Source organism: Athene cunicularia (assembly GCF_003259725.1).
Source record: "Athene cunicularia isolate RWA chromosome 3 unlocalized genomic scaffold, athCun1 chr3_part1, whole genome shotgun sequence".
NCBI classification, from domain to species: domain Eukaryota; kingdom Metazoa; phylum Chordata; class Aves; order Strigiformes; family Strigidae; genus Athene; species Athene cunicularia.
Window position 1 is genome coordinate 109,230,427 of NW_020799097.1, and position 24,401 is coordinate 109,254,827.

Here is a 24,401-nt window from a genome sequence, read left to right on the forward strand (position 1 = left end):
CTGTCTTTCCAAATTCAAATCAGGTAGGTCCATCCTGACCTTAACGATTACTAGTCTAGCTATAATAAATAACATCTCAGTCCCAACAGTAAAATTATATTATGACTAATTTTTTAAGCAACAGAAACGGGAAAAATCTGAAAAAAAGTTTTTCAAACACGAAAACCAGATTTACCTCTTTCTCAACACAAAATCAGGACTGATATACATCCAGCTCTCAGCAGACCCCCAAAGATAGGCACTGAACTATGTATTACTGTCTCGTCCCAGGCGGTGGGTTACGAGGTGGGTGAATCTTTTGAATTCCCCAAGAGCCAGCGTGCCGGTGCCGGTCTCTGCTCGGCAGAGCCGTGGAGTGGGCGAGTCACTGCAAGGACTCAGGGGAACAACTGTGCTGGTGACTTTATTAACTGACCACTTCAGTGGTCAACTGGCAATAGACAATTTGGCAATAATCAACTGATAATCGTCCAGGGAACAAATAAAGGCACTTTGGCGATGAGAAGACCATTTTCCTAATAACCTGTCAACGATCAACCCATCGCAATTCAATTCCTACAAAACTTAAACACATGAATATATGTAAGGAAGAGAGAGAGCAGAAAGACTGTTAGCAGATTAAGGCTTAAATTCTGGATGTTGTTGCTTTGAAACGAATTCTGTGTGTTCCACTAAAATCCTTTATATTGCCTAATAAGGAAGCGTTTTCTAAGGAATGTTTAGAGCAATAATTCTTCATAATCTAAAAATGAACACAGAGAAATTGCTCATGAAATATTATTTGGTAGTTGAAATACTACAGCGAGTGCCAATAAGAAAGCATTGTAGTACTTACCGTACTGAAAGCTCATGAAAACCTGTTCAGTACACAAAGCACCAAAGGGAGATGGAACTAATCATGAAAGTTCATTTCTAATAACAAAAAGGCTTTAAACAAACTGTAAAGAAAAATAACTTATGAGTATTTGATACCAAGGATATTTTGCACAGAAGTTATGTTGCTTCTGTGAGACCAAGAAGAACAGTACACATATTTCTCCTGTTTACAATCCTCTCATTGGAGGCTTATTACTTACTCTGTTTTTGAAGGTTCTCTTTTGATCCTAAACTTGCTTAAAAACGGAAATTAGAAATCATCTTTATTTATATCACACCTCGTTTTGTCTAAAGATATTAAAAAACAAACACCCCTTGTATTGTGGCTTTATTACTGATTTTTTTTTTCTGTGTTAGCAGTTCCCTTTTCAGGGGGATTTTCTAATTTCATTAAGGAAATTAAGAAAAAAACCCACAATATTGTATTTCCTAAGGAAAAAGGAATTTACCACCAGCAGGCACACTCATTACATTTCTGCTCAAAAAGCTGCTTGTCTTATATTTGGAAATATTTTTCTAATTGGGACTTTGCCACGATCAGAGAACAGTGTCTTGGGCTGTCACAGGAACAATGTTTCTGAGATTTTTCATGATCTAATACATTATGGCAACAGACAATGGACATTTTCGGCAACTGGAAATATTTGGCTTTATAACTGAACAATTTTTTTAAAAAAATAATTTAATTTTATTTTTTTTATATGAGGAAGCTATCTTTATGCTTTGGTACCTGCAAGTATTATCTTCACTGTATTGAAAAGTCTGTCTGGATTTAAGGATGGTTTAGATTTAAAACTTGCCCCAAGAAAACTTTGCTTTTTAATATAAATGCTGTATTTTTGTCTTGTGAGTTTATTAATTGCAAAATCTATTAGCAGATGATACGTTATAAATAACTGCAGTTTCCTAACTTTCTTTGTGGACTACAAAACTACAATGGTTTGTGATTTTAATTTCTTTTGGGAAACTATTAACAACTACAGATTCTACCTATGCAGTTTGCTGTTTATCTTTGTTTCTATTTGCCTAAAGCCAGACTTCTGGCTTGCAAAACCTGTAAGAAAGAAAAAGAGAAAACAACCCAAAACTCAAATCTACCATACTTACTATCAATAATTTTGTTGACACCATTCAGGAATTCCATAGACTCAAAATAAAATCACAGTCCTTTTTCTCCTTTCAGAATATAGCCTCTTAATCCAAATAATATCAGAGAAGTTAAAATTTAGTCCATTCATCTGGCAAATGTTTCCCTCTGTTTCATAAACATGCATATCACAGAGAAAAATTGTTCAATTTAAGGTTTCTTACACGGTTAGAGTGTAAAAAATCATCATAGAAATATGGTTATTCTCAGACTTAATAACGTCCTTATTGTAACATATTAGATTTCCATAAAACAAAGATTTAGCAAAACTAGTGTTATAAGCAGCCAGTAAATACAGTTAATTGTTTAGGAGGATTATAAAATAGAAATTCTTGTACTACGAACAATTATGTTCCAAGAGTCTCACCGTAAATTGGAGGTAAAATGTCAAGAATACTAGATGGAGGATCTGGGGAAAAATATGTGACAGCTTCTCAGAAATTCTAGTTAAAAAATTCTGTGGCTCCTGGCAATAAAATAGCCTGTTTACAATAATAGAGTACTACAGGTACCATTTCTTCTATGTGTATGTTTACAACCTGTAGAATACTTCCTTTGTTAATATTCTAGTTAATAGTTATATCCTATGGGAAGGACAAAAAATACACACTAGAGTATATGATGACTTTTTACACAATGATAATTAATCATCACATTTCATTAATAAATTATCAAGCACTTGCAAGCTGTCCACAATCTTTTTCATCTAGTTTGCATATTTTATAATGGTGGAATAACATTTTAAAAAGTTTGAATAGGCACTTACTGGAATTACAGTTAATCCTGATACAGTCTAGATGGGGAAGAATAGATGAAAAATGAAAATTTATCCTTCAAGGTAATAGCTGCAGACATCCAATAAAATCACAGTCCACCCTTCCGGGGACAGACACATGCAAATATGGCCACTCCATATCATCAGTCTTTACATACTGTTATAACCCAGATATACTGCGATAAATCTTTATAAATAGAAACGACAAATAGGGTAAAAATGGCCAATTTCAAACAAAGCTACATGGTGACAAATCTAAGTGAAAAAACAGGATTAAATGTCAAAGATGCTTAACTGCAGCAGGCTGCAACTTTCTCCCCATCTGTGAAAGAACAGGTAATTTCTCTCAATGCAATTAGAAAGTGCTCCGTCACAATGGGTCATAGAGCAAGCCAGGCCACAGTCAGACATCTTGGACAACTTGTGTATATATACCTCAAAGGCTGATCTTCAAAAACTTAGTAGTAAAATACAAAGCTCATTTCCCAGGCCTATAAACAGGGGTTTGTGGGTTTAGATTTTCTTAATGTATAGACTAAAGAAATGAACAGTGACTACATTTAAAGCTACATTAATATACAGAAAATAATCACATATTTATAAACAGTGATAATTAAGAGAATACTGTCTATTTTCAGGTTATTTCCTTGCCTCACTTAAAAAAAAAGAAACAAAACAAAAAACAATAGTGGGGTGTTGGGGGAAGAAATAGTATTGCTAGGGCATTAATTTATTTCCTTGCTTGAACTACAGAAGTAGGCAAAAACTGACAGAGGGTGATATTTTGTATATAAAGAGAATGACCTGATCTGTAGCAGGATCCTCTGCTGGGCTACCAACATTTATTAATGTAAAAACAAAACAAAACAAAACCCACCCAAAAAAACCCTATGCCATAGTACTTGGTTTGGATGGCTACTCCTGATTTATACCTTTGAGGAACATGTATACCATCGAACCTAGATTTTGTTTCCATATAGCTGAGTTTGTCATGTGTCGTCAACCGCATCAGAAAAGTGGTTGCAAACAGCCCAGGACCAGCACCTGCACACCCCCTTTTACAGAAAGCGCTGCAGCAGAGGCACCGGGGCAGCCACAGCCTGCAGGAGCCCTGGCTTGGCACTACAGGGACCGTAAGAGAAGAGTGAACAAGGAAACCCTTCACCACTTCTGCTCCCTTCTAGAATCTGAACTCCAGGACAGTATTTCAGTGAACAACACTTCTATGAAATGGAGGGTTAGGTGATTATTCCCCCCTCTGCCCCCACCTTCTGGAAATAATTTTATCTGCAACTAAAACAATAAAATACTTAATTCCCTTCAAAAATAACATTCCACTAAATAGGAATGACTGCACTGAATGTGCATTTTCCTGAGTGTACTTCTGTTCTCTTTCAGGTCTTGACTTGGACTTACTCATAAGCATGGTAGAAGCACTTTTATTTGTTTATGCTTTTTTAAACTAGAGAAAACCATAAACTAACAATTTGTCCATTGTATTTCTAATCAGGAAACCTTTAACCTTTTTTTTTTTTTTTTTTTTTTTTTTTTTTTTTTCTGTAAAAGGGCTTGTGCCTTCTGTGTTCACATGGCTGTTTGCTGAGGGCCGCAGTCTTTGGGCATTGAAGGGTTGTGTTATTGTTCGATACTACAAAAATACCACTACAGAATTGTTTAAAAAATAGGAGATGGATTTACTACAGATTTGACACCTAAAAAAAGGAGACCAAGAAATCCATCAGTGGGAATATCTAATTGTAACGTTTTCAGTGTTAAAACTAGAAATACTTTGATACATTTGCATGTTGTACATTAATTAGAGGAGGTAAAACTGAACTGACCTACATACACATTGCTTCTGCTTGCACATTTAAATTGTAGAACTGCTACTGTTAAGAAGTTGTGGAGGGAGACTAATCTTCCACAATGAAGCATGATAATTTAGCCCAAAAGTACCACTGATGAACTAGTCTTCTCTTTTTAGAACACACAATAGTACAAAAATATTGTGATGGATTATGTTAAGAGTATATAAAGAATACAAAAATGCAAAAGAAAACAAAATAAAGTATAATAATGGGCATGTATCTGTGTGTGTATGTACATACGCAAATGTTGCATTGTCATGTGTTTATATATCATTTCAGTTTACTTTTAATGTTAAAACAGGCTGTTTCATAAATGTTTGCAAGCAAAAAGAAAAATGTAAAGGAAATGTTAATTTCTTGGAGGAAGAGGTTGTTACCTAGGTTGACCGTTAGCTTAACTCGTCCTGCATCCAGCTCTAAACGAAGGGTATCTGCAGATTCCCTAGAAGTAGTTGCCATTAAAATTCCATAAGCTCGCTGGGACCTGAACCGTAAAGAAACATCTTCGGCCTCTGTATGCATCACAACAGGGAGTTGTATTTTCATAAACATACTTCCATCATAGCTTAAAATTGTTGCCTCTGAAAACATAAAGGAGAAAATCAGTTATTAAAGAATTATATTGTATTTACTGAAACTGCTCAAAGAGAAGATGGTCAATTCATGCAGTATAACACAAAAATTACATATCACATATCACAATTATTACTGGAAAACATAATCAACACTGGGTTTGAGCTTTTTTGGTTTGGGTTTGGGTTTTTTAAGCAGCATCCACCTAGATAATTACCTTCAGATACTTCCTGTATAAACCTATCAGGATTGCTACTACCACAGTTAGAATTATCATCCAGTTAGCAAAAAGACACCTGAAACAGGTAAATATCCCTAAACATGGTTTGGATGGAGTGCAGATTGTTTCATGATGACAATGACCGCGTATGACAGAATCAAAAATGCGCATATGAAGATTAAGACAGCCTCAACAAGAAGAGTGAGACTGGACTTGGCATATTGAGGGTATGATCTTAAAACCCCAGAGACAAGCAAATAACTGTCACTTTCAAACATTAGAGGAAACCCTCCTAGCAAACGGCTCTGGCACAGAGGGGTCAGTCTGTTAGACCAGAGCGACCAGCCACAAGTATTTTTTTCCCAGCCTCCAGGCTCATAATGAGAAAGGTAGCAGAAAGATTGCATTTCTGCTCACAGGGAGGTACAACACTTCCTAGAAAGCAAAGGAAACATCTGTTTCTGCAATATATTAGGAAGTCCTTTTTCCAGGACGATCAAGCATTGCGGCCAGTTAATCATCACAGCCTTTGGCAATGGAAGCAGCAATGAACGAGCAAGAGCCTTTACAGTGGGCAGACCAGCAGGAATTTCAGTAGGCTCCCCACTAACATACAACCACACCCACATAACTAAACCCACCACCTGAATGGCAAAATATACTATTTGAATGTGCCCTGTTTTGTGCACATCTGATTGCTTAACTACCATTAATTCACTAGAGACCTTGTAACTTCTTCCATGTGTCTCCAACATTCTTTAATCCATCCAAAAACTCTCAGTAATTGTTGAAGTGTTAGATGATGAGGTCTAAACAGGATGCGTCTTTCTCAGAAAAAGATGCAATCCTGAGGGCACTTTAACTCACTGAAGAAAAAAATCAGTTACTTGCTCAATAACAGGCCAATGACAAACAAGAAGAAAGAGAAGACGGCAGAGAACACCTACAGGAAGCTTCTCTGTGCTTCAGTTTGCTGAATATAATGGAGACACATCTACAGCAAAAGTGTATTGTGGTCCCACATGCAATAGTATTTTCAAGGATTGATACTACTGATGCTATGCTTAATCAGTATCTTAACTAAAACTGTGTTGGAATATTTTTTTAATATTAATCAATACTGAAGACAGTTTGTCAAAACCATTTCTATTGCATCTCTTGTGTACTGTGGAAGACAGATAAGTTCTTCAAGACTTCCAGCCTACATGGTCCACAGAAGGACCAAATGTTCCACTAATTCTGAGAACATATTGTAGGCAAAAGAGATAGATGGTATGATCATTAATAATGCCAGACTTTCACAATACAAATTCGAAGAAAACAGTTTGATGCTGGAAAAAAGTGATTACTAATACTGGAAAGTCATTAGACATAACAGGTTAGATTACATTTACAAGTTTGATGATTTCTAACTATGCAGGTAATAATATTTTCAGCATATTCTAAACCTGATTTTATCTTATTTATTTATTTATTTAAGCAGATTAAATACTTAACTCTTACCAGCCTGATAAAAGATTTCAGGTCAAAGAATTTTCAGTGGGGAGTGATTTGTGGGTTTTTGATTGGTTTTGGTGTGGGTTGTTTGGATATTTTTTGGGCAGGGATGGGGGGTGGAGGGAAAGGGGCAAATAGTGGCATATAATTAATTCCTATTTCTGTCTAGTCTGTGCATGAAAAGCTCCCAAGATCTTTATCAAGGTAAACACAATTTAGGTAAAGAAGTCTGGCATAGAAGTTTAAATTACATGCTAATGTAAGAGAAATTAAAAGGTATTTTACATTGTCTGTTAGAAAAGACACATTAAGAGTATTCAGGTTTTTCATAAACAGCAAAATCAGTTGTTATAGGATGGACAGCATCCAACAACACTAGAGGTCTTTTGCTAATTATTTTATGATAATGTAAAAGAAAGTTGTCAGAAACAGTACTGGAACTGTTTACCAGCTTTCCTATAATTATTCAGTCTTTTAGAAAATTGCAGAAAAAGAGAAGGAACTGCCTTAATCAGAGATGACCTGTCAGTATTTAACATCATGGTGAACAGACCTGAAGTGATTAGATATTCAATTCTACTAAAACATACTGTGCCAGTTATTTTAGAAACAGATGTTCCAAGAACAGACCAAGGAGACTGAACAGAAGATCAAATGACTTAAAAGTTCTGGGGCAATGAGAAAACCCCCTCATGTCAACTAGCTCCTTTCAGTATGGGGAGCTCCAAGGCACAGGCTTTCTAAACACAAAGGTATCACAGTAAAAAAAAAAAACAAAACACAAAACTGGCAGGAAACAGGGATGATTTGATCAAAGATGATTTAGCACTTCCCTGAAAACTGTTACTGAAGATTGGAGACACTACATATTCCTAAAACAAAAAAATACTACTATGTTCAATCTACTCACTTGAAATGAGTCTGCCAGTACAAGTGTTGTTAGGAAAACCTTTTGCTGTTAAACCGTTAATAAACAATTGCAACATTAAAAAGGTTGAATGACATTTTGTCAATATTGTGTTCCTCTCTACAGATGGCAAGCTGGGTTTTGCCATGTGAATCATGTATTCAAGTTTGCATCTCTTCCACTGGACTCAGCACTGCTCTCAGCTCTGCAAATTTCCATGTTCTGTTGGTCTTGGCTGGACAGTAGGCATCTAGTGGTACATGTATGAGACCTCAGACAGCACAAGTAGTTCCCTGTTCCCTTACTGGTGTTTTCTTGTAATTCTTTGTGGCAACGCCTTATTAACCTATCATTATGCTTGGTGGCATTCATTAACAGAAAACTTTGCTTTTCCAACAGCAGGAAAAAACAGTTTTCAAGATGAAATAAGAAGAACTTGGTTTTGTTTTGACTTTCCTAGAACTAGAGATTGTTTCAGTTGATTAATGTCATTGTTTCCATTTTGCAGTTACTTCAGTTGTCCAGAATGGGTTGTTAATTTGCATGCCTGGTCAGTAAAATGGTGACCTGAATGAGGAGAAGCACTGGGGATTACACCAGTTATCCAGACCTTGAAGGAACATTTTGGCTAGAAGTATGCGTTAATTTTTGCCCCTAACTTTTACTTTCTTTGCTTTGGAACAACTAATTCCAAAGGGACACGTGTCTCATCTTCCTTTGAGATCTACACTGCTGACTGTTCTCACGTAAGTATTGGCAGAATGTATTTTTTCTCTTGTTCAGCTTTCTCTTAATTATTAGATTTAATGCTAATAGACCTTAAGTTTACCTGAGAATGTGCTATTCATTAAAAGAATCAGGGTTTCCATGGCAAGGAATACAGATTTTACTACCACTTCAGTGTTGTAAGGATAGCATTGAAAAGAAAAATAGCAGAATACCCTTAAAAAAACATTAGTGACAGTTTTTCTTGTCACTAATCTGCAGCAAATAAGTGCATACAGCAGAGTTATTAACAAGAAATAAACAGTAAGATATAATTCAGTGATTGATAAAAAATACTTTATACGTTCTTTCTTTGAAATTTTTATAAACCTTACAATTAAAACCCCTTGCTGTTTCTATGCTAAAAACCAGGCAACTAACACACCCACACGAACCACCACACACCTCCTCCCCCAAATACTGAAGAGTTCAGTTCCCTTCTCCATTTTTTCCTTCAATTTGTTTCTGATTAAAATCTCCTCAGATTAAACTCTTCCTTCCTACCTCAAGCAGTTCCATACCTATCATCAAGGATGCACAGACTAGTACTGATAGGAGAGGAGATTCAGGACCTTAATTTTCACTCGGGCTGGGATTACCTAAATAGCTGAAGAGACTGAGGCGCCTACTTTTCCAGAAACTTTGCGATACCTGTTTCTACCCTCAGAATGCTTAGCCAGATACTTATGGAGAGAAACAGAATTTTCAAAATAGATACTATTCTTTGATTCACAGTTTATTTAAATTAAAGGGAAAGGACTAAGAATTTGAGTTTCAGTGTTCTTCCTTGTAAGTTTTGCAGACAAGTTTGTGTTGTTTTTAACAACACGATGCTTGGTAAGTATGGATGCTTACTGCATGTATTTTAATAAATAAAATAGGATCTTGTTTCCTCTGGACCCCTTGCGGTGCCTCTAAAGAATCAAAGATAGATTTATTAAATTTTTCCCGCTTTTTCAAAGTGTCTGCAATTAATGAGGATTGTGTTGCATCCCACAGAACCATCTGTGTCTGCTGTCTCTGAAATCACACACAAACTTTGCCCAGAAAGTTACAGAGAATACAGTCCAGAGCCATGCCAGGAAGTATATAAACAACCTGGATCATCAGTAATCAAGTACTGGAGTTTGCTCTCTGATGCTGTTTTATTTACCAGTATAAGTAGAGCAACAATACCCCACCCTGAAAACACACACAAATATATATGATTTTACTCCTATAAATTGTGTGAGTATTCACGTGTACTGATGGCTACCGATTCAAATTCAGACTTGTAGATTTTTCCTATTGACAGGTGTGCACTCACCCAAGCACTGTTTGCATGTTTTCTATTGCAACTGCTTCAGTCCATTTGGGCCCAAATCTTCAGCCTTAGTGAATCACAAGGAACTTTTCCATCAATCTGATGGAAACAATTCTTGATATGAAATTAGTTACTAGATAATACACGAATAGAAGTTGAAATTATTCCTCCCAGTTTCTACACTGGTATTATTTCAGGATTGAGGTCCTAAGCCACACTGTAAAGGTATAAGAACTTAAATTAACTAATAGGTCCTGTGTGTTAAAGTCAGAGATGGAATTACTATAATATTTTGAACACATGATTCTTCATACCACCTATCATCACATCACCTGTATTTTTCCTTTTTTAAAATTTTAAAGCATTCAGAGATAATGCAAGGAATGAAAGCTATATTTCTTTATTTAATGTATATGTGTGTATGCAGGCGTGTGTGCATGCACAATGTGGACGTGTACACACACACACACACACTCTAATTTAAATACATTTCATCCTCAGAAATGTCACCTTGATAAAGCTTTCTTTGCATGCCTACTTTTTCTTAGCACTGTTTGATGAATTTACTCTTGTGCATTATTCCTTGCCATCCAGTCAGAAGTATACACCTGCAAAACTTTTTGCTGAGAGGCAGTCATGTATTGTGATCCACGATCAAAATAACACAGGAAGCCAAATTACATTGCTGCAACATCTGTCTGTCCATCTGCTTTAGTTTCTATAATCCACTAAAGCCAATCTACAGATTATACTGATGTTTAACCTTACTGAAAATCAAAACTAAAATCAAGAATAACTTGCAACAGGATAAAAAGCACATGGATATTAAAAATACTAATTTTAAGTATACTGAAATGAAAATAGAACTGAGTTGTGTTCCATGTTTTTTGTGCACTGATTAACAGACCAAAATGATTTCAGATACTGCATTGTACACAATACATCTACATATGGATGCTGATATTCTTATTTTAGAGGAAAAAGCATGAAAAATAAATAACAGTACTAAAAAGTAGCTACATGCTTTTGTTTACTGAAGATACCTTAAATCACTTAATGTTTAATTAAATATTCCAGTTGTTTAATCTCAATATTTTATTATAACGCTTTCTTTTCTTTGCAAAACTGTATTGTTTGTTGAGATGAACATGTTCCTATTTTATTTAAATTAGCTTGAACAATTATAATTGTGTTGCTTGTATCACCAAATACAAAAGTTTATCAGTTACCACACATGGGTACTAGTTATAACAACTTTGTGTGGTAGGATGCCAACATGTCGCTTTCAGAATCCCAAAAGCTATAATCTTACTAATGCATGACCATTTGGGATATGAATATTACTGGAACGAGATCTTCCTTCAGTGCAGTATCTTCTGGAGAGGGAAACCCAAGAGCAGAAATGATCCCATACTGTCTGAACTGCTGCGCATATTTCTGTTGGACAAGAACCAAATACAATTGTAGAGAAGCCAACGCCACCACCATAGTACCACCATTCCCGCCAGGGGAATGCACTGGGAAAATCAAGGTCTGTATTAGAATACAGCTGAAAATAAAAGTATGGGAAATAAGAAAAATAAGTCTTCTAGAGAAAATATTACCACCTGTCAAACAGGTTTATGAGAAATTTCCATGATGAAGCCTGCTTTTAAATTCTCTGCAGATCTGTATGTGTTTTTGTCTCTAACGCAAACGCTTCCTGGCTCTCAAGTTCAAAAAATGCAAATCTTGCTTTTACTCCTGCCATATGTAATAGCAGAATTTTGCCACAGGGTGGTACACCAGACATGTTTAACTGAAGGCTTTTGTAATGCATCAGACAGCTCGGTTATGTATACTCTCTGCCAGCTTCACTCCACCAGTAAGAGAACAATCTGGAGATCCCAGAATAACCGGCCATGAGCCAAACGCATATATATTCAAAAGCAAGACAGAAAAAAATAGAAGAAACTGAGAATCTACTTGAAGATGCTAATAACATGATGGTATTAATTCTAAAAAAATGCACGTCTATTTACATTCACCTTAAACATTCATCGAGTTTTTGTTTTTAAAAGCTGTGTATTTTTGTTTTATCTTACTAACTAGAAAAATGAATCAAGCTAGGTGGAACAAACTTACATTCCCAGTCACTAAACTTTAGATTTAGATTTCAGCTTGAAGAGAAACTGTACTGTGTCAATTGAGAGATGAAAAAAGACAACTTCTGGCATTGAAACATTTCCTATTCCAAAGAGAATAAAAATAAACACCTAAAATATTGACTACGCTTTTTTTTTATTGTTTTCCTGCTTAAAATCTTTTATTAGCGTATTCTGTAATTTTAATTAAATTACAGAGCTTTCTTCCTATAACCTCAGCATCTTTCTTGACACTATGCACCTTTTCAATCAAATAAATGGGTTTTGTCGACTCTACACTTACCTTTTCTAGGCAAGAGGGATACTCAGTGATTTAAGATAAGTAGAAACTGTTTCTCTGGGTACTAGGATCTTTAAAAAAACCCCCATAACTAAGAAACAGATTCCTACACTTATCCTTTTGCTTTGATTCATGGCTATGGATTTAAGTGATACTGTGGCATTCAAAAGTAAATTTAATTACACAGTGGTATCAACATAAATGGTATCAGTTTAGAGCAGGGTTCCATCTCACTTAAAGTGAAACCACAGACACTTCTTCTGCCTTAGGAGAGCTAATGATTTTACAATTTTTAACCATTGTGCAGGATTCCATAAAACAGAAATGCAGACATCTCATGGGACCTACCTCTTTCGCATGATCTGCCAAGGTACCCTGTACCAGAGCAATCACAAACATATCTGTTCCACCCATCCCTGCATACACCATTGTTTTTACAGGGGTTGCTAAGGCAAGGTTTTGCAGTTTCTCTTGAGCATGAGGGTTTTACTCCAGCTGTACTTTGAATTTCAGCCATCTGCCGAATATCTTTGCTTTGACCATCAATAAATAAATCTCTAATGCAGCCGACGTATCCATAATTGAGAAGCGCTGTCCACACCTCTGTTGGGAAGACGAGGCCTGCTTTATTTTCTGGTAAGCCTCCAAGATACAGGTCATCATCCAAGTCAAGGATTTCACTTTCCCCTGGTGCAGTATATGGTGTACGTAATGTGTTCACAGATATAGTGCCTGAGAAGGAAAGACAATAAAATGCATGATTTTCAAGACATTTAAAAAATTTTGGTATTGCTGTTTTAGTCATTAATCTACATGTCACATTATCACCTGGCAAATATCTATAAATGAAACAGGCATTCTATTTGTGCAGCTATACAATAATACACTTAATTATTTTAATTACAATGCAGCACAAATACTGTCAGGAAGTAAATGATGTGAAAAAATTTATGCACACGGTTGCAACATAAGAAAAAGTAAAAATCACCGTACCAATCTTGTAAGGATATGAGGAATGCATTTCAGTTATTTTCAGAAATATACTGCTTGTGCAACAACAACAATAAAAAAAAAAATCTACCTCATATGTGCTTCAAAGCACTAAGACTGAGGTTGCATTGATAGGCTGCAACCTGGGAGGCAAATCTGTGTCTTTGGTTTGGATCCAAAGACACAGTATTTTAAAAGACTTTCACCACTTTCAGTGGGCTTTCGATCAGACTTTTTTCTTTAAGTGCAGAAGGAAAATACTCTCATCAGCTGCCAGACAGGCAATCATTAAGAAGATGGTGATGTGCTCCTAGAGGGAAAATCAATGCCTCTGACACTTATCTCAAAATGTGTGCATGTTACAAAGAGAGGGAGAGAGTATGTATGTAGAACCTCAGGGCATCAGAAATATCTTTTCCATTTAAGTTTAAAAACTAAACAAACAAAACTAAACCTAAAATAAAGTTCTGTTTCTACAAAGTGTCTGAGGAAAGAGATTGTAATCAACTGTGAAGATCCTCTTTGTTGTACTTTTTTAAACTAATGAGGTATCAAATTTCTATAATTTGAATAGGCAGAAAACCAAATTTAGGAGTCACAGAACATATTAATGTCAACCAAAATTTTATTTAAAAAGTAGAATCACTTGAAAAAAGAAACTTCACGTAGATCTTCACAGAAGTGAACCTTACCATTCTATATGGGTGCAAAAGCAAGCAAAATATAAATCAAGACATTATATAGGTCACATTATAATGTACCAGCCACGTTACACAGCATTGTAATCTGCTGGACACACTATTAAAAGTGTACTGATGGTAACAAGACACTGAAGAACCACATTTACCACGATGTATTTATCATACGTATATACATAGAACTGACATGATTCACTATTTCCACTGTCAGTATGACACAAATTCCAGAAGATAACACCGATTATCAAAATCCTTCCATTGTGCTGCAAGTGGTGCATGAGAATAAGGAATTCGTAATTCTTATATCATAAATACTAAAATGTGAGTTTTAAGCAAACAGAAACAAGTCAGAAAAAGATCATTCTCTTATTTGGATACATCCAAAGATTTAGGCTTCCCTTTTAGCAATGGAGTCCTGAGGGAGCCACATATTTTTTTTTGTTCTTTTGTTAGTTCAAATAGGTTTACTTAAACAACATGGACAGAATGAATATCTAAACAGTTTGGACCTTTAGAAAAGGCTTTTGGGGGTAGAGGTCTCAGGAGGTCCAACTTCCACGTCGACTTGAGAAATACGGATTTTAGAAGGGTTGGATACTACTACAAACAGTCTGCCTACTATCAGAAGAGATTTTAAAAGATAAAACAAAGGCTTGCATAGTGTTTGTGCATGTTTATGAGCATGTTTAAAGAATGTTTGAGGATGTGGTCAGTTTTTGCTTTTATGTATTATCAGAAATGTTTTCTGTCAGTTGAATAATCACACAGATGCAAAGTGAAATTCCAGCCTTAACTGTAAGAAATAGGCATGTTGAAACAAGATCCTTTTTCTTCCAAACCTCCACCTGTTTAAAACTGATAAGACCATCATCTTTTGCTAACTCTAAATATTTGTATTTCTGCTCAGATTCTTGAAGAAAAACTTGGCACTTGTATGGAACACTTGCTATAGATTTGACCTTAGGCATACAAGCATAAACATTTTGAGGTTTGATTTTATTAATCAGCTGCTTCAAACAAGGAGACCTATGAATGACCTGCTAAACCAAGATAGATAACTTTTCTGAGAGCATCCTTGGTATCAAGAAAGGCTGCTTACAGGCAATAGATCATTTATCCTTTAAAAAAAAAAAAATTAAAGATGGTGTAAATATAAATCACACTTGTGCTCACAGTATTTCTTACTGCAGTTGTTGCTTACTCCCACCTGTCACTGCACAGACTAGTTTAGGACCAAATGCTTTAAACCTATGGTCAGGCAGAACTTGCATCCACGCAAGTTAACTCAGCTGCAGCCTCCAAGCTCATGCATTTGCATAGTGCTATTTTCTGCTGGACAAGAACATTTGTGTTTTCAAGCTACTCATGATGCTAGAAGAGATCTAGGGCTCCACTGGAATTAAAAAGAAAAAAAAACCAAACTAAGTATTGATGGCTTTTGAGGCACAAGAAAAGACAGGTAAATCTCAGCCAGTGGAGCTGCAACATTAACATGGTGTTCCAAATGGAAGTTTTGTAAGCGCAGAAGGCTGAGAAAGCTGATTAATAAAGGAAACTGTAGATCACCACTACTCTGGTGACTGTGAATTACAGTTAGGTGGTAGACTGAAGAAGGAAAATTTTCTTTTGAATGTCAAAAAGGATTACCTTGAAGAGAACTTAAGTATTATTTTGAACAAATATCAACAGCTTTTTAAAGAAATGAACCCTTCCCGTCCCCAAGAAATGACAGCACATAAAATATTCCTTAGGAGAAGCCCTCTGAAATCTTAATCATGACTGTAGATAGAAAAACAGAACAGGCAACAATTCTTCTGAGCATCTTTTTCAATGTTTTGGAAGGCCATGGAACCCCTACCACCCAGCTGGACTATCTCAAATTTACTGCTGGACATATTCATGACACTTCAATTGACCTACATACTGTGTGTATTATCCTTAATCAAACAACTGTAAGTTAGCTTTATTTAATACTTTTTCTTGAGAGCTACACTAAGTCATCTAGCACCTGCAGAAGTCTCAAAGCTTTAATAACGCATTCTGGCTCAGCTGTTATGTAGGAGCTTGACTAAAATACCATATGTCACACTGTCCAGAACAAGAACTATGGCTATAATACAAATAGATCTTAGTCTAGCTAACAAGCAGAAACCTCATGCCTAAGCACCGAGAGTTTCATTCTAGCAGTTACCAAGTTAGCCTAGTTTCCAACTGAACTCCTAAAAGCATGTTCAGGCAGCCATTCAACCATCACTGCTGTAGGTATCCAATGTAGGTATCCAAATTAGCTTTTATCTATCTCTGACAGGTAATACAAACTTTACTCACTATTGCTTTGTAAATGCAGGTGAAACAAACAAACAAACAAACAAAAATCCAAGAAAAATAAGGGAGAATAAAAGACTTCCAAAATACATCAAAAATTATGTGGTTTTGGGTTGTTGCAGAACTAAGTTCACACAACATGGGCCTACAGAAAATAAATAATGGTACTATAAACATCTTGGGATTCACAGTGCATCCAGAACTGACACAAAGATGCAGAGTGTGCTGTTTCATCTATCTGGTTTGGTTTTTTGGATGGTGGTGGTGGTTTATTTTTTTAACCCTGTCATCTTTCTTGAGGGGAAGTTTTTAAGTTCTACTGAAACCATTTCAAGTTGGACCTCATGACAATGGCAGATGTTACCAACAAATCCAGGGATAGTAATGCACACCCCCTTTTCTGGATTTCAATATTACTTTCTCTGGGAAGTATAAGCAGATTAGAAGGAATTGTTCTGTGAAATCACCAGTGTGCTCCAATCCATTTCAGTGTTTCTACTTACAAATGTGAAGAGACATCACTTTCCAAAGAAGCAGGAAGAAGGGATGCTAACAGAGCATACAAATATCTTCTGTGGCTAGCATAGGAAAAGGTTAATAATTTGCACTGTAATGTGATAACCTCAAAAAAAAATCAACCCTTTTTTACACCGGAATTGTCAAGTTGGATAAGAGGCAAAAGAATGAGACGCATCTCATTTTACAAAATAGTCTAAAGAGGACAGAATATGATGAGAAAGCAGCAGATTCAGAGCAGCATCAGTCTCTCAACAAAAATAGAAAACTATAACCTTAAATTGTAACAGCTCTGTAGTAAGAACCATCCTTTCAGTTATATCTTTGCGTATTACCTAGCAAAACAGCACCCATAACCAGATCAGTAGTTACACTATTTCTTTGAAAAGAGCAACACTGAGGCAATAATGTCTTCCAGGAAACAAGCAGATTCCTTGCAAAGTCTTTTAATATCCAAAGTAGGAAATATTGACTGTATTTCTACCAGAAAAACAAACAAATGGGAAAAAGCTGATAGCATTTGGTTTGTCCATCCTGAAAGAAGAATAATGGGAAGACTGACAGACAAGAAGGTATGTGGTGGTTTATTTAGCCTGAGAATTCATGAACTAGCTACACACTCTAAACCCAGGTAGCATTTCCACAGCATTCCACCTGAGAGCAAAGTGAAATTTAAGTACCAGTCTTTACGTACCAGAGGAACAGTTTGAGGAAAAACTAATGAAATTACCATTTTTGGCAAGAACTATTGACTTAAAGGATAACTGAATAGTGGGCAGGTCTTCAAAGGAAGAGTCAACAATATAAGTCAACACTAACATACATATGAGCAAAATGGGAAATAGAGAGGTATAGAGAAGCCTATTGTACCAATTTACTGAGCATTGGTATGGTTTACCTTGAACTCTGAGAAATATGCAGATCAGCTGCAAAGACTGTAGAAGATAGCAATAAAAACGGTCAATAGCTGCAGAACATGACATAAAAGAACAGGAAGTAGCTGGGGTTTCTTAGTCTATGAAGAAAACTGGAGACTGACGTAACGCCATTCAAATCATAAAAAGCATAGAGTTATTACACAGGCAAAAGACTGTGTATTTTGTGCCTGTTGTAAACAAGGAAATTACGGACAAAATGGCTTATTTTGCATATGAAATATTTAGTTTAGGAGTGATTATAAGGGAGGTGGCACAGTGTTCACTGTTGGAAGCAACTCAACTAACATCTGTCAAGACTGACACAAGTACACTATCACTACTTTCATTGGAGGCGTAAAATAGAGAACCTCTCAAGGTCACCCCATCTCAATTTTTCTATGAGCTCATGAATAAATGAAAAACACTATCAGGATCGTTGGAAGATTTTCTTTAAAACGTAATATAAAGCCATTATCTCAAATATGTAAGCTATGAACATTTGTTGAAATAGGAACATGTAAATAGGGCAGTTCTTAGAAAGTTGCAAAGAAGGGGAAGGAGTATATAGAAGCACACATGTAAAAAAAGAACCTGTGACAACAATGCATGTAATGGGCATTCACAAAGTACTACTTACAGTGAGATACTGATTATACTTAAGCTCTAATTACATACTCTAGAGATAATTTCTGGTATTTATGCTGAAATTCTAACGCTAGTTCAAAATTTTAGTTACTTCTTACCCCTTAAATACCTAGGAATACATTCTGATACATTCTGTTTTACACTGTCATACACAATTGGAGGTTGACAAGGAGAGTAAGTTTTGTCTCTGATTTCACTGTGTAATGATGATTTCCAAAGGATGAATAGTGGTTTAGTCTAAAAACACTTGCAAGGTTATCCTTGAATATGGTAAACAGTTTAACAAAATTTTAAACAATATTCAAGCCTCGAAAAACAGTTATTAAAACTAGCTCTACTGCGTTACAAAAAGCACTATGAGCAAAGACCTTTACAGCTGCTTCATGGTTGGTGGGGTTTTTTTTAGTTTGGGTTTGTTTGGGTTTTTTTCCAAGTCTTTTACTGCAGAGTTGGCAGTACTGTTAAGAGCAGAACAGACAAACATTTCCCTTAGGTATTATTTAATGAGGCTCTCCAATCATACTCATTATCTCAGCAATTTACTTTTTCATAAGTCTGTGTGTAAGAAACTAAGACACATTCCTAAACCTTGTCTCAGTTCTTATCAGTTAAACATAAAGACAGTGACTACAGCTATTCTCTGTGTGGCCTATTTAGTTGCTTTTTATGCATCCAAAATACATTTGCTTATTAAGAAACAGTGAAAAATCAGAGCAAGGTATTCTAAATACACTTTACACCTTGTGTGCTGAAGCATAATAAAATAGCTGTGATGAGGACTGTGACCACAGCATACAGCCCACGGCCAAGACAGGGCACATGTGAAGCAGCTATGAAGCTACCGTCCTTTGCAGGAATTAAGGATAACCATAGATACTGGAAGTGAACACAGCTCACATGACAGGACACGTCAGTTCGTACCAGGTTGTGTCCTCTGCTGTATACTTAGCAAAAAAGTCAGGACTGCTGGATGACATGTGTTCCTTTTCCTTTGCTGCATATCTAGCAAGAAAGATGGACCAATGGAGAAGCTATGAAATCTTCCTTTACTGAGCACTGGGAAATAGTGTCTCAGGAGTTCCTTCTCACTGAAGATCTGCTTTTTATGTAAGGAAGCACTCAGAGTAGATCTTACAGGCAGCAGGATGAGATTCTGCAGTGAAAAACTTCTGTAAGAATAATAGGTCAAAAATTCCTTCAGCAAAAAGAAAATAAAGGGCAGCATCTCTTCCCCCTTCCCTCTATTTCCCAAAATCTGAGGGCATCAGTAAAATTATCAGTGAATAGGGCCTGGATAAGTAGTGTTAAAATGTGCTCTCATTCTTTACATCTACCCCACTGTAGTCCCAGATTCTGGGTGAAGTCAGTAGTTTAGTGGATGCTCCCTGTGACAGTGTGGAAGAGAGTAAGGAATGAAAAATAACGAGCACCTGCTGATCCAGCTAATACAAAAGTCAAGGAAATTAGCAAAGCTCCTTGAGAAATGTCAGAGCTTTCCATTATCTGAGAGAGCTACTCCACATTGGGTTTGAAGGCTAGGAGTAAAAGGTTGCAAGACACCAAAAAACCCCCAAAAACCCCAAAAAAACCAAACAAAAAAAAAACCACACCCAAAAATCACAGGTTACTTAAGTTACTTATTCATTAATAGGAGAATCTCCTCCTTTATACTTGACAGGTTGGGAAGTATTTTGTCAGCAGCAACAAGAAGGCCTCAGAAAAGCCAAATTTTATTTATCCAAGATATAGTCATTCACTTATGCAAAACTTCTGAAGGTGAGCAAGTGAAAAGTGATCATATTCATATGATTTCCAGTATGTTTGGTTTTGGCGAGAGAAAATAAATTAAAAAGCTTCCTGGAATATTAAAGTGGATTTTATTATTCATGGAAAAAAGCATAATAGACCAAAATGCGTACGTCATGAAGAAATAATCTAAGCGTAATACGTCGGTAATTCCTATTGCAATCAGAAGAAAATAGGAACATGTTCATTGTTTATTTTAATTGTTAGGCAGCCATTTCACTTGGTTAAATCTGACAGTCTAAGATACTGCTCAGACAATATTCTCATTAAGAAAAATAAAAGCATTGCCCCTGTTATTGGTCCTTCTCCTACAGTAAAGTATTATTCATATATTTTTAAATTGAAGAAAATCTTTGATGTCTGGTTCAGATTTCAGCTAAAAATTCAGTTTGTCAGTCCATATGCCTACATATTTGTTAATTATTCCTGGTAATAGTTCAATATTTTAGGGCAATTAGGTACTATGGTCACTTTTCAAGAGTGACAGGGTAAATAAATTTCACCTGATCATAGGCAATTCATTTCCTGATCATAGGCAATTCATCAGATGGATTAATTTTTCTTTTACATATATATTTGACTATTTATAATTATACTAAAAAATAATATGCAGTCCTGATCACCAGGTGTGTATTTCTTCTTAAAATTAGTCTACATTCTTGCTGATGTCCATCAACAATTCTAAAGAATTAAGTATGCCCTAATTTCTCTTAATGGCACTTTTCAGCGATGGTTTTTGTGAAACAATGAAAGTGCAAAATATATGTTCAAATGTAAACAATTGCTATGCATTTACTTTTTTTTTTATGTAGTTGTTTTGACTTCGGATTAAGAATAAACTTTGCTTTCAGTGGAGTCCCACAGGCATGATTATTACAGGATTTACTGCCTCATATGAATCGCTGAAACAGCACTTAAGAAGGAAGCCTGAAATGAAGATTGTAGTATAAATAATATAACTGCTGGATATTCAATCACAGTTGAGGACTTCGAGAAGTTCTGTGTTCTGTTGTTTGGGTTTTTTGCTTGTTTGCTCTTTTTAACCTCAAAAAAATGTAAATAAGCAACTGACATAAGATCAGAAAATCAAATTCATATTAGAACTTGAAGTCGCACAGCCCACAAATCAAATACTTATTTTTCATAATCCTAGGGTGGACTGATCAATTGAATTTGGTCTGACTTTCAGCATGGATTCGGCTGAAAACTTCAATCAATTTAAACCCGCAACCCAAGATTTGCTTGATCTGAAATCCGATTTGGGGGTAGTAAGTCTGTCATAAAACAATAACTTTTTGCCGTGAAGTTTCAGAAACAATTTATTTAAATGGAAATCATAGAAAAGGAGTCACAAGAAGGAAGAAAGCAGGGAAAAATCCACAAAACCCCAAATAACAGAAGTTTATGTTTTTCAACACTCAGTTTCAGAGTGTACATAAACTTCAGATTGAATATTGATATTAATTGAAATTTTTTTTTGATGGACTGAATTACAGACTCAGTACGTTCCCCCCACTCCCAAATCCTGGCATGAACTACACCCAGGAAAGATATCATAGGCTAGGTTTGTCCTTCAATGAATGGATATTGATTATTTGCTGAAGTCAACATATATACTCAAGATCAAATGCAGCTGAAATACAAGGCCAGTTTCACTAGTTAAATGAATTTTATGCTATAACTGATTTCAGCAGCATTAGGAAGAGTTTATGAATGCTTTACTTTCATCCTTTTCATTGACTGAGTAAACTACTACAGAATATGAATCATACTGACAGAATACAGCAAGTCACATCCATTTCTGTTGATATGTGTTGTTAGCCATTCATTATCATACCATTTAATTATGTTGAGATCTACTGACATGACTGGAAGGTCTGTGTTGTTTCTGTGGGCCAAATATTCCCTATATTGGAAATAACTTTCAGTAATTATTTTTGCTTTATTTTTATTCTTGAAAGTTGCCACTTGAGCTATTCAGTGTATGCAAGCACAGAGGGAGATTACTGTTTGTTTCTGAAGTATACAGCACACTTACTTGCAAGATTAAGTACCTGATTACACAATAAATGTTAACATAAGATACTTCACTCTGCAAATCACTGTATTCTCGTATCTGACAGTAATGACATCTTATATTTCCCTTAATTTTCAGATGAGGCACAACTCTAATTGTGGCAACATAATATATATCCTGTATTCTCTCATATACAACATGAAAAACCATACTGAATATGAAAGAAAGAAGCTTACCTGACCGTCCATCCCGTTGAAAATCCACATGGTACCATTCCCCATCATTCACCTTCTTCTGCAAGGCTTTTATTTTTATAGTACCTGATCCCATGTCTAACAGCAGATAGAGGTGGCCATCAAGCATCTCAATGGCAAAAAAGTCAACCTTCACCATCTGTGGGTGTTTGGCATCTTTTTGGTGCCGTGGTTTTCCATGACTGAAAAGAATTAGGCCATTTGGCTCAGTTGTACGAAAGTCAAATGATATTGAGCCTGTTTTCTTGGCATTCCACTTTGGCAAAGAGATGAAAGACTCTGGTGTTTCAAATGTGATTGGATCTAAGGTTGCAACATTCTCACATTTAAATGCTACAACCCCATGAATCTTCATTTTAGGATCTCCTTGTTTGGCAAGTCGAGATAACTCCAACCTGACATCGTTATTTTTATATACAACCTGCAAGCAAAGCAGAGAAGTTACTATGAGGCACTTGACCATTTTAACCAAACAGATATAACATGCCTGAATAGGCATACTATTTAAAGGATAATAATGATGGTACATGAATATGATAATTCACATACACACAAAATTAAATAACTATTTTCATTGACTACTGATTTAATAATAGTTTTCATTAAACCAAAGTTGCCCTAAAAATATCCCTAAAGTTAATACAAACAATCTGAAAGAATCTGCACATAATTTATACTATCAGTTGCAAATTAACTTGCTCGACCTTGATTGCTTAAATCCCTCTTTGCATATCCATTCTGCTATGTTAGAGAAGTGTTAGATTTTTTTTCTCCCTCTAACCCTTTGTCACTGTCTTAATTTTTTTGTTCATGTACAGAAAATGTACCAAGGTCAGATATGTTATAATTTAACAGCTTTTCAGTTTGTCCTTGGGGCTGAGGAATGGTACCATCCATGGTATTCACGAAGCTATAAAGTAGGGAAAGTATTATCATACAGATTAAACCAGACAAAACCAGGAAAATCTTTGAGCCAGTTCAATGGGACAAAAAATAAAAACACTTACGTATTTTCCCTGACTGAAGACTTTTCTGATAAAAATGAAAGACAATATTAGTTTTAAATCCAACTGACCTCCACGGCAAATATTCTTGCTTCAAATCACTTACTTGCTCTGCCCAGAGAAGCCTGATATGATATAACCATTTCCCAGGGTACTAGTCTTTATTAGTATATTCTGAAATTGCTGCTATTTCTCTGTTGACCAGGCTACAAGGATTGCTTAAATGACGCTTCAAAATAGCAAAGGTATGTATAAGTATTTTGTCAATATCTCTAATTATGATATAACTCAAACTAAAATATCACTGAAGGGCTGAATATGTGTGCATGGTAACAGAAGATAAAACCTTCTTCTCCATTTCTAAGGTTAAGCCTACATTAGAAAGCAATTTAGAGCAAAAGCAGCAACTCAGCAAATCAAAGCACTTTTTGCTGAGGCTTCCTCATCTACCGGTTCTCTACCAGTCAGGATTAGATCACGTCTGGCCCCTGATCCAGTGTTCCAACTATACAACATAATCTGAAGCTGTTCAAGGGACCAATCACTGGTTTAGACCTTACATCTCTATTAGAAGTTAGAAAGTGTTTACTGAATAATTAGGGTAGAGCTTCTGGATTAATTTCCTCTAAAGTCTAGATTGAACACAGATGAAACCCACTCTGCAAACTGAACTGACACACAGTACGTGGAATAAGACAGGTAATGCACTGCAGAACTGTGTTACTGTAGGAAATGAAGACACTAGCATACATACAATCTAAGATTGCATATGCCAGAAGTGATAGTTGCTACTGAAAAATGGTGTTTAAAGAAACAGAACACTAAAGAGATGAGGACAAATTTTACTGTAAGAATTGTGTTCTTTTAAATTATA

General features: G+C 35.8%; 1 protein-coding gene across 13 annotated transcripts in view; it reads right to left on the bottom strand.

The window, feature by feature from the left end:
* Positions 1-24,401, bottom strand: part of NRXN1 (neurexin 1) — a 717,717-nt gene that overhangs the window by 406,168 nt on the left and 287,148 nt on the right. For 12 of the 13 annotated variants that reach the window (XM_026844498.1, XM_026844485.1, XM_026844489.1 and 9 more), the window contains 4 exons: positions 22,506-22,944; positions 12,704-13,087; positions 5,044-5,247; positions 2,790-2,816 (listed from right to left, as the gene is read on the bottom strand). In XM_026844498.1, coding sequence (XP_026700299.1) covers positions 2,790-2,816; positions 5,044-5,247; positions 12,704-13,087; positions 22,506-22,944 — 1,054 coding nt within the window. The remainder of the gene's footprint in view (positions 1-2,789; positions 2,817-5,043; positions 5,248-12,703; positions 13,088-22,505; positions 22,945-24,401) is intronic. The other variant, XM_026844491.1, reaches the window with a different exon arrangement.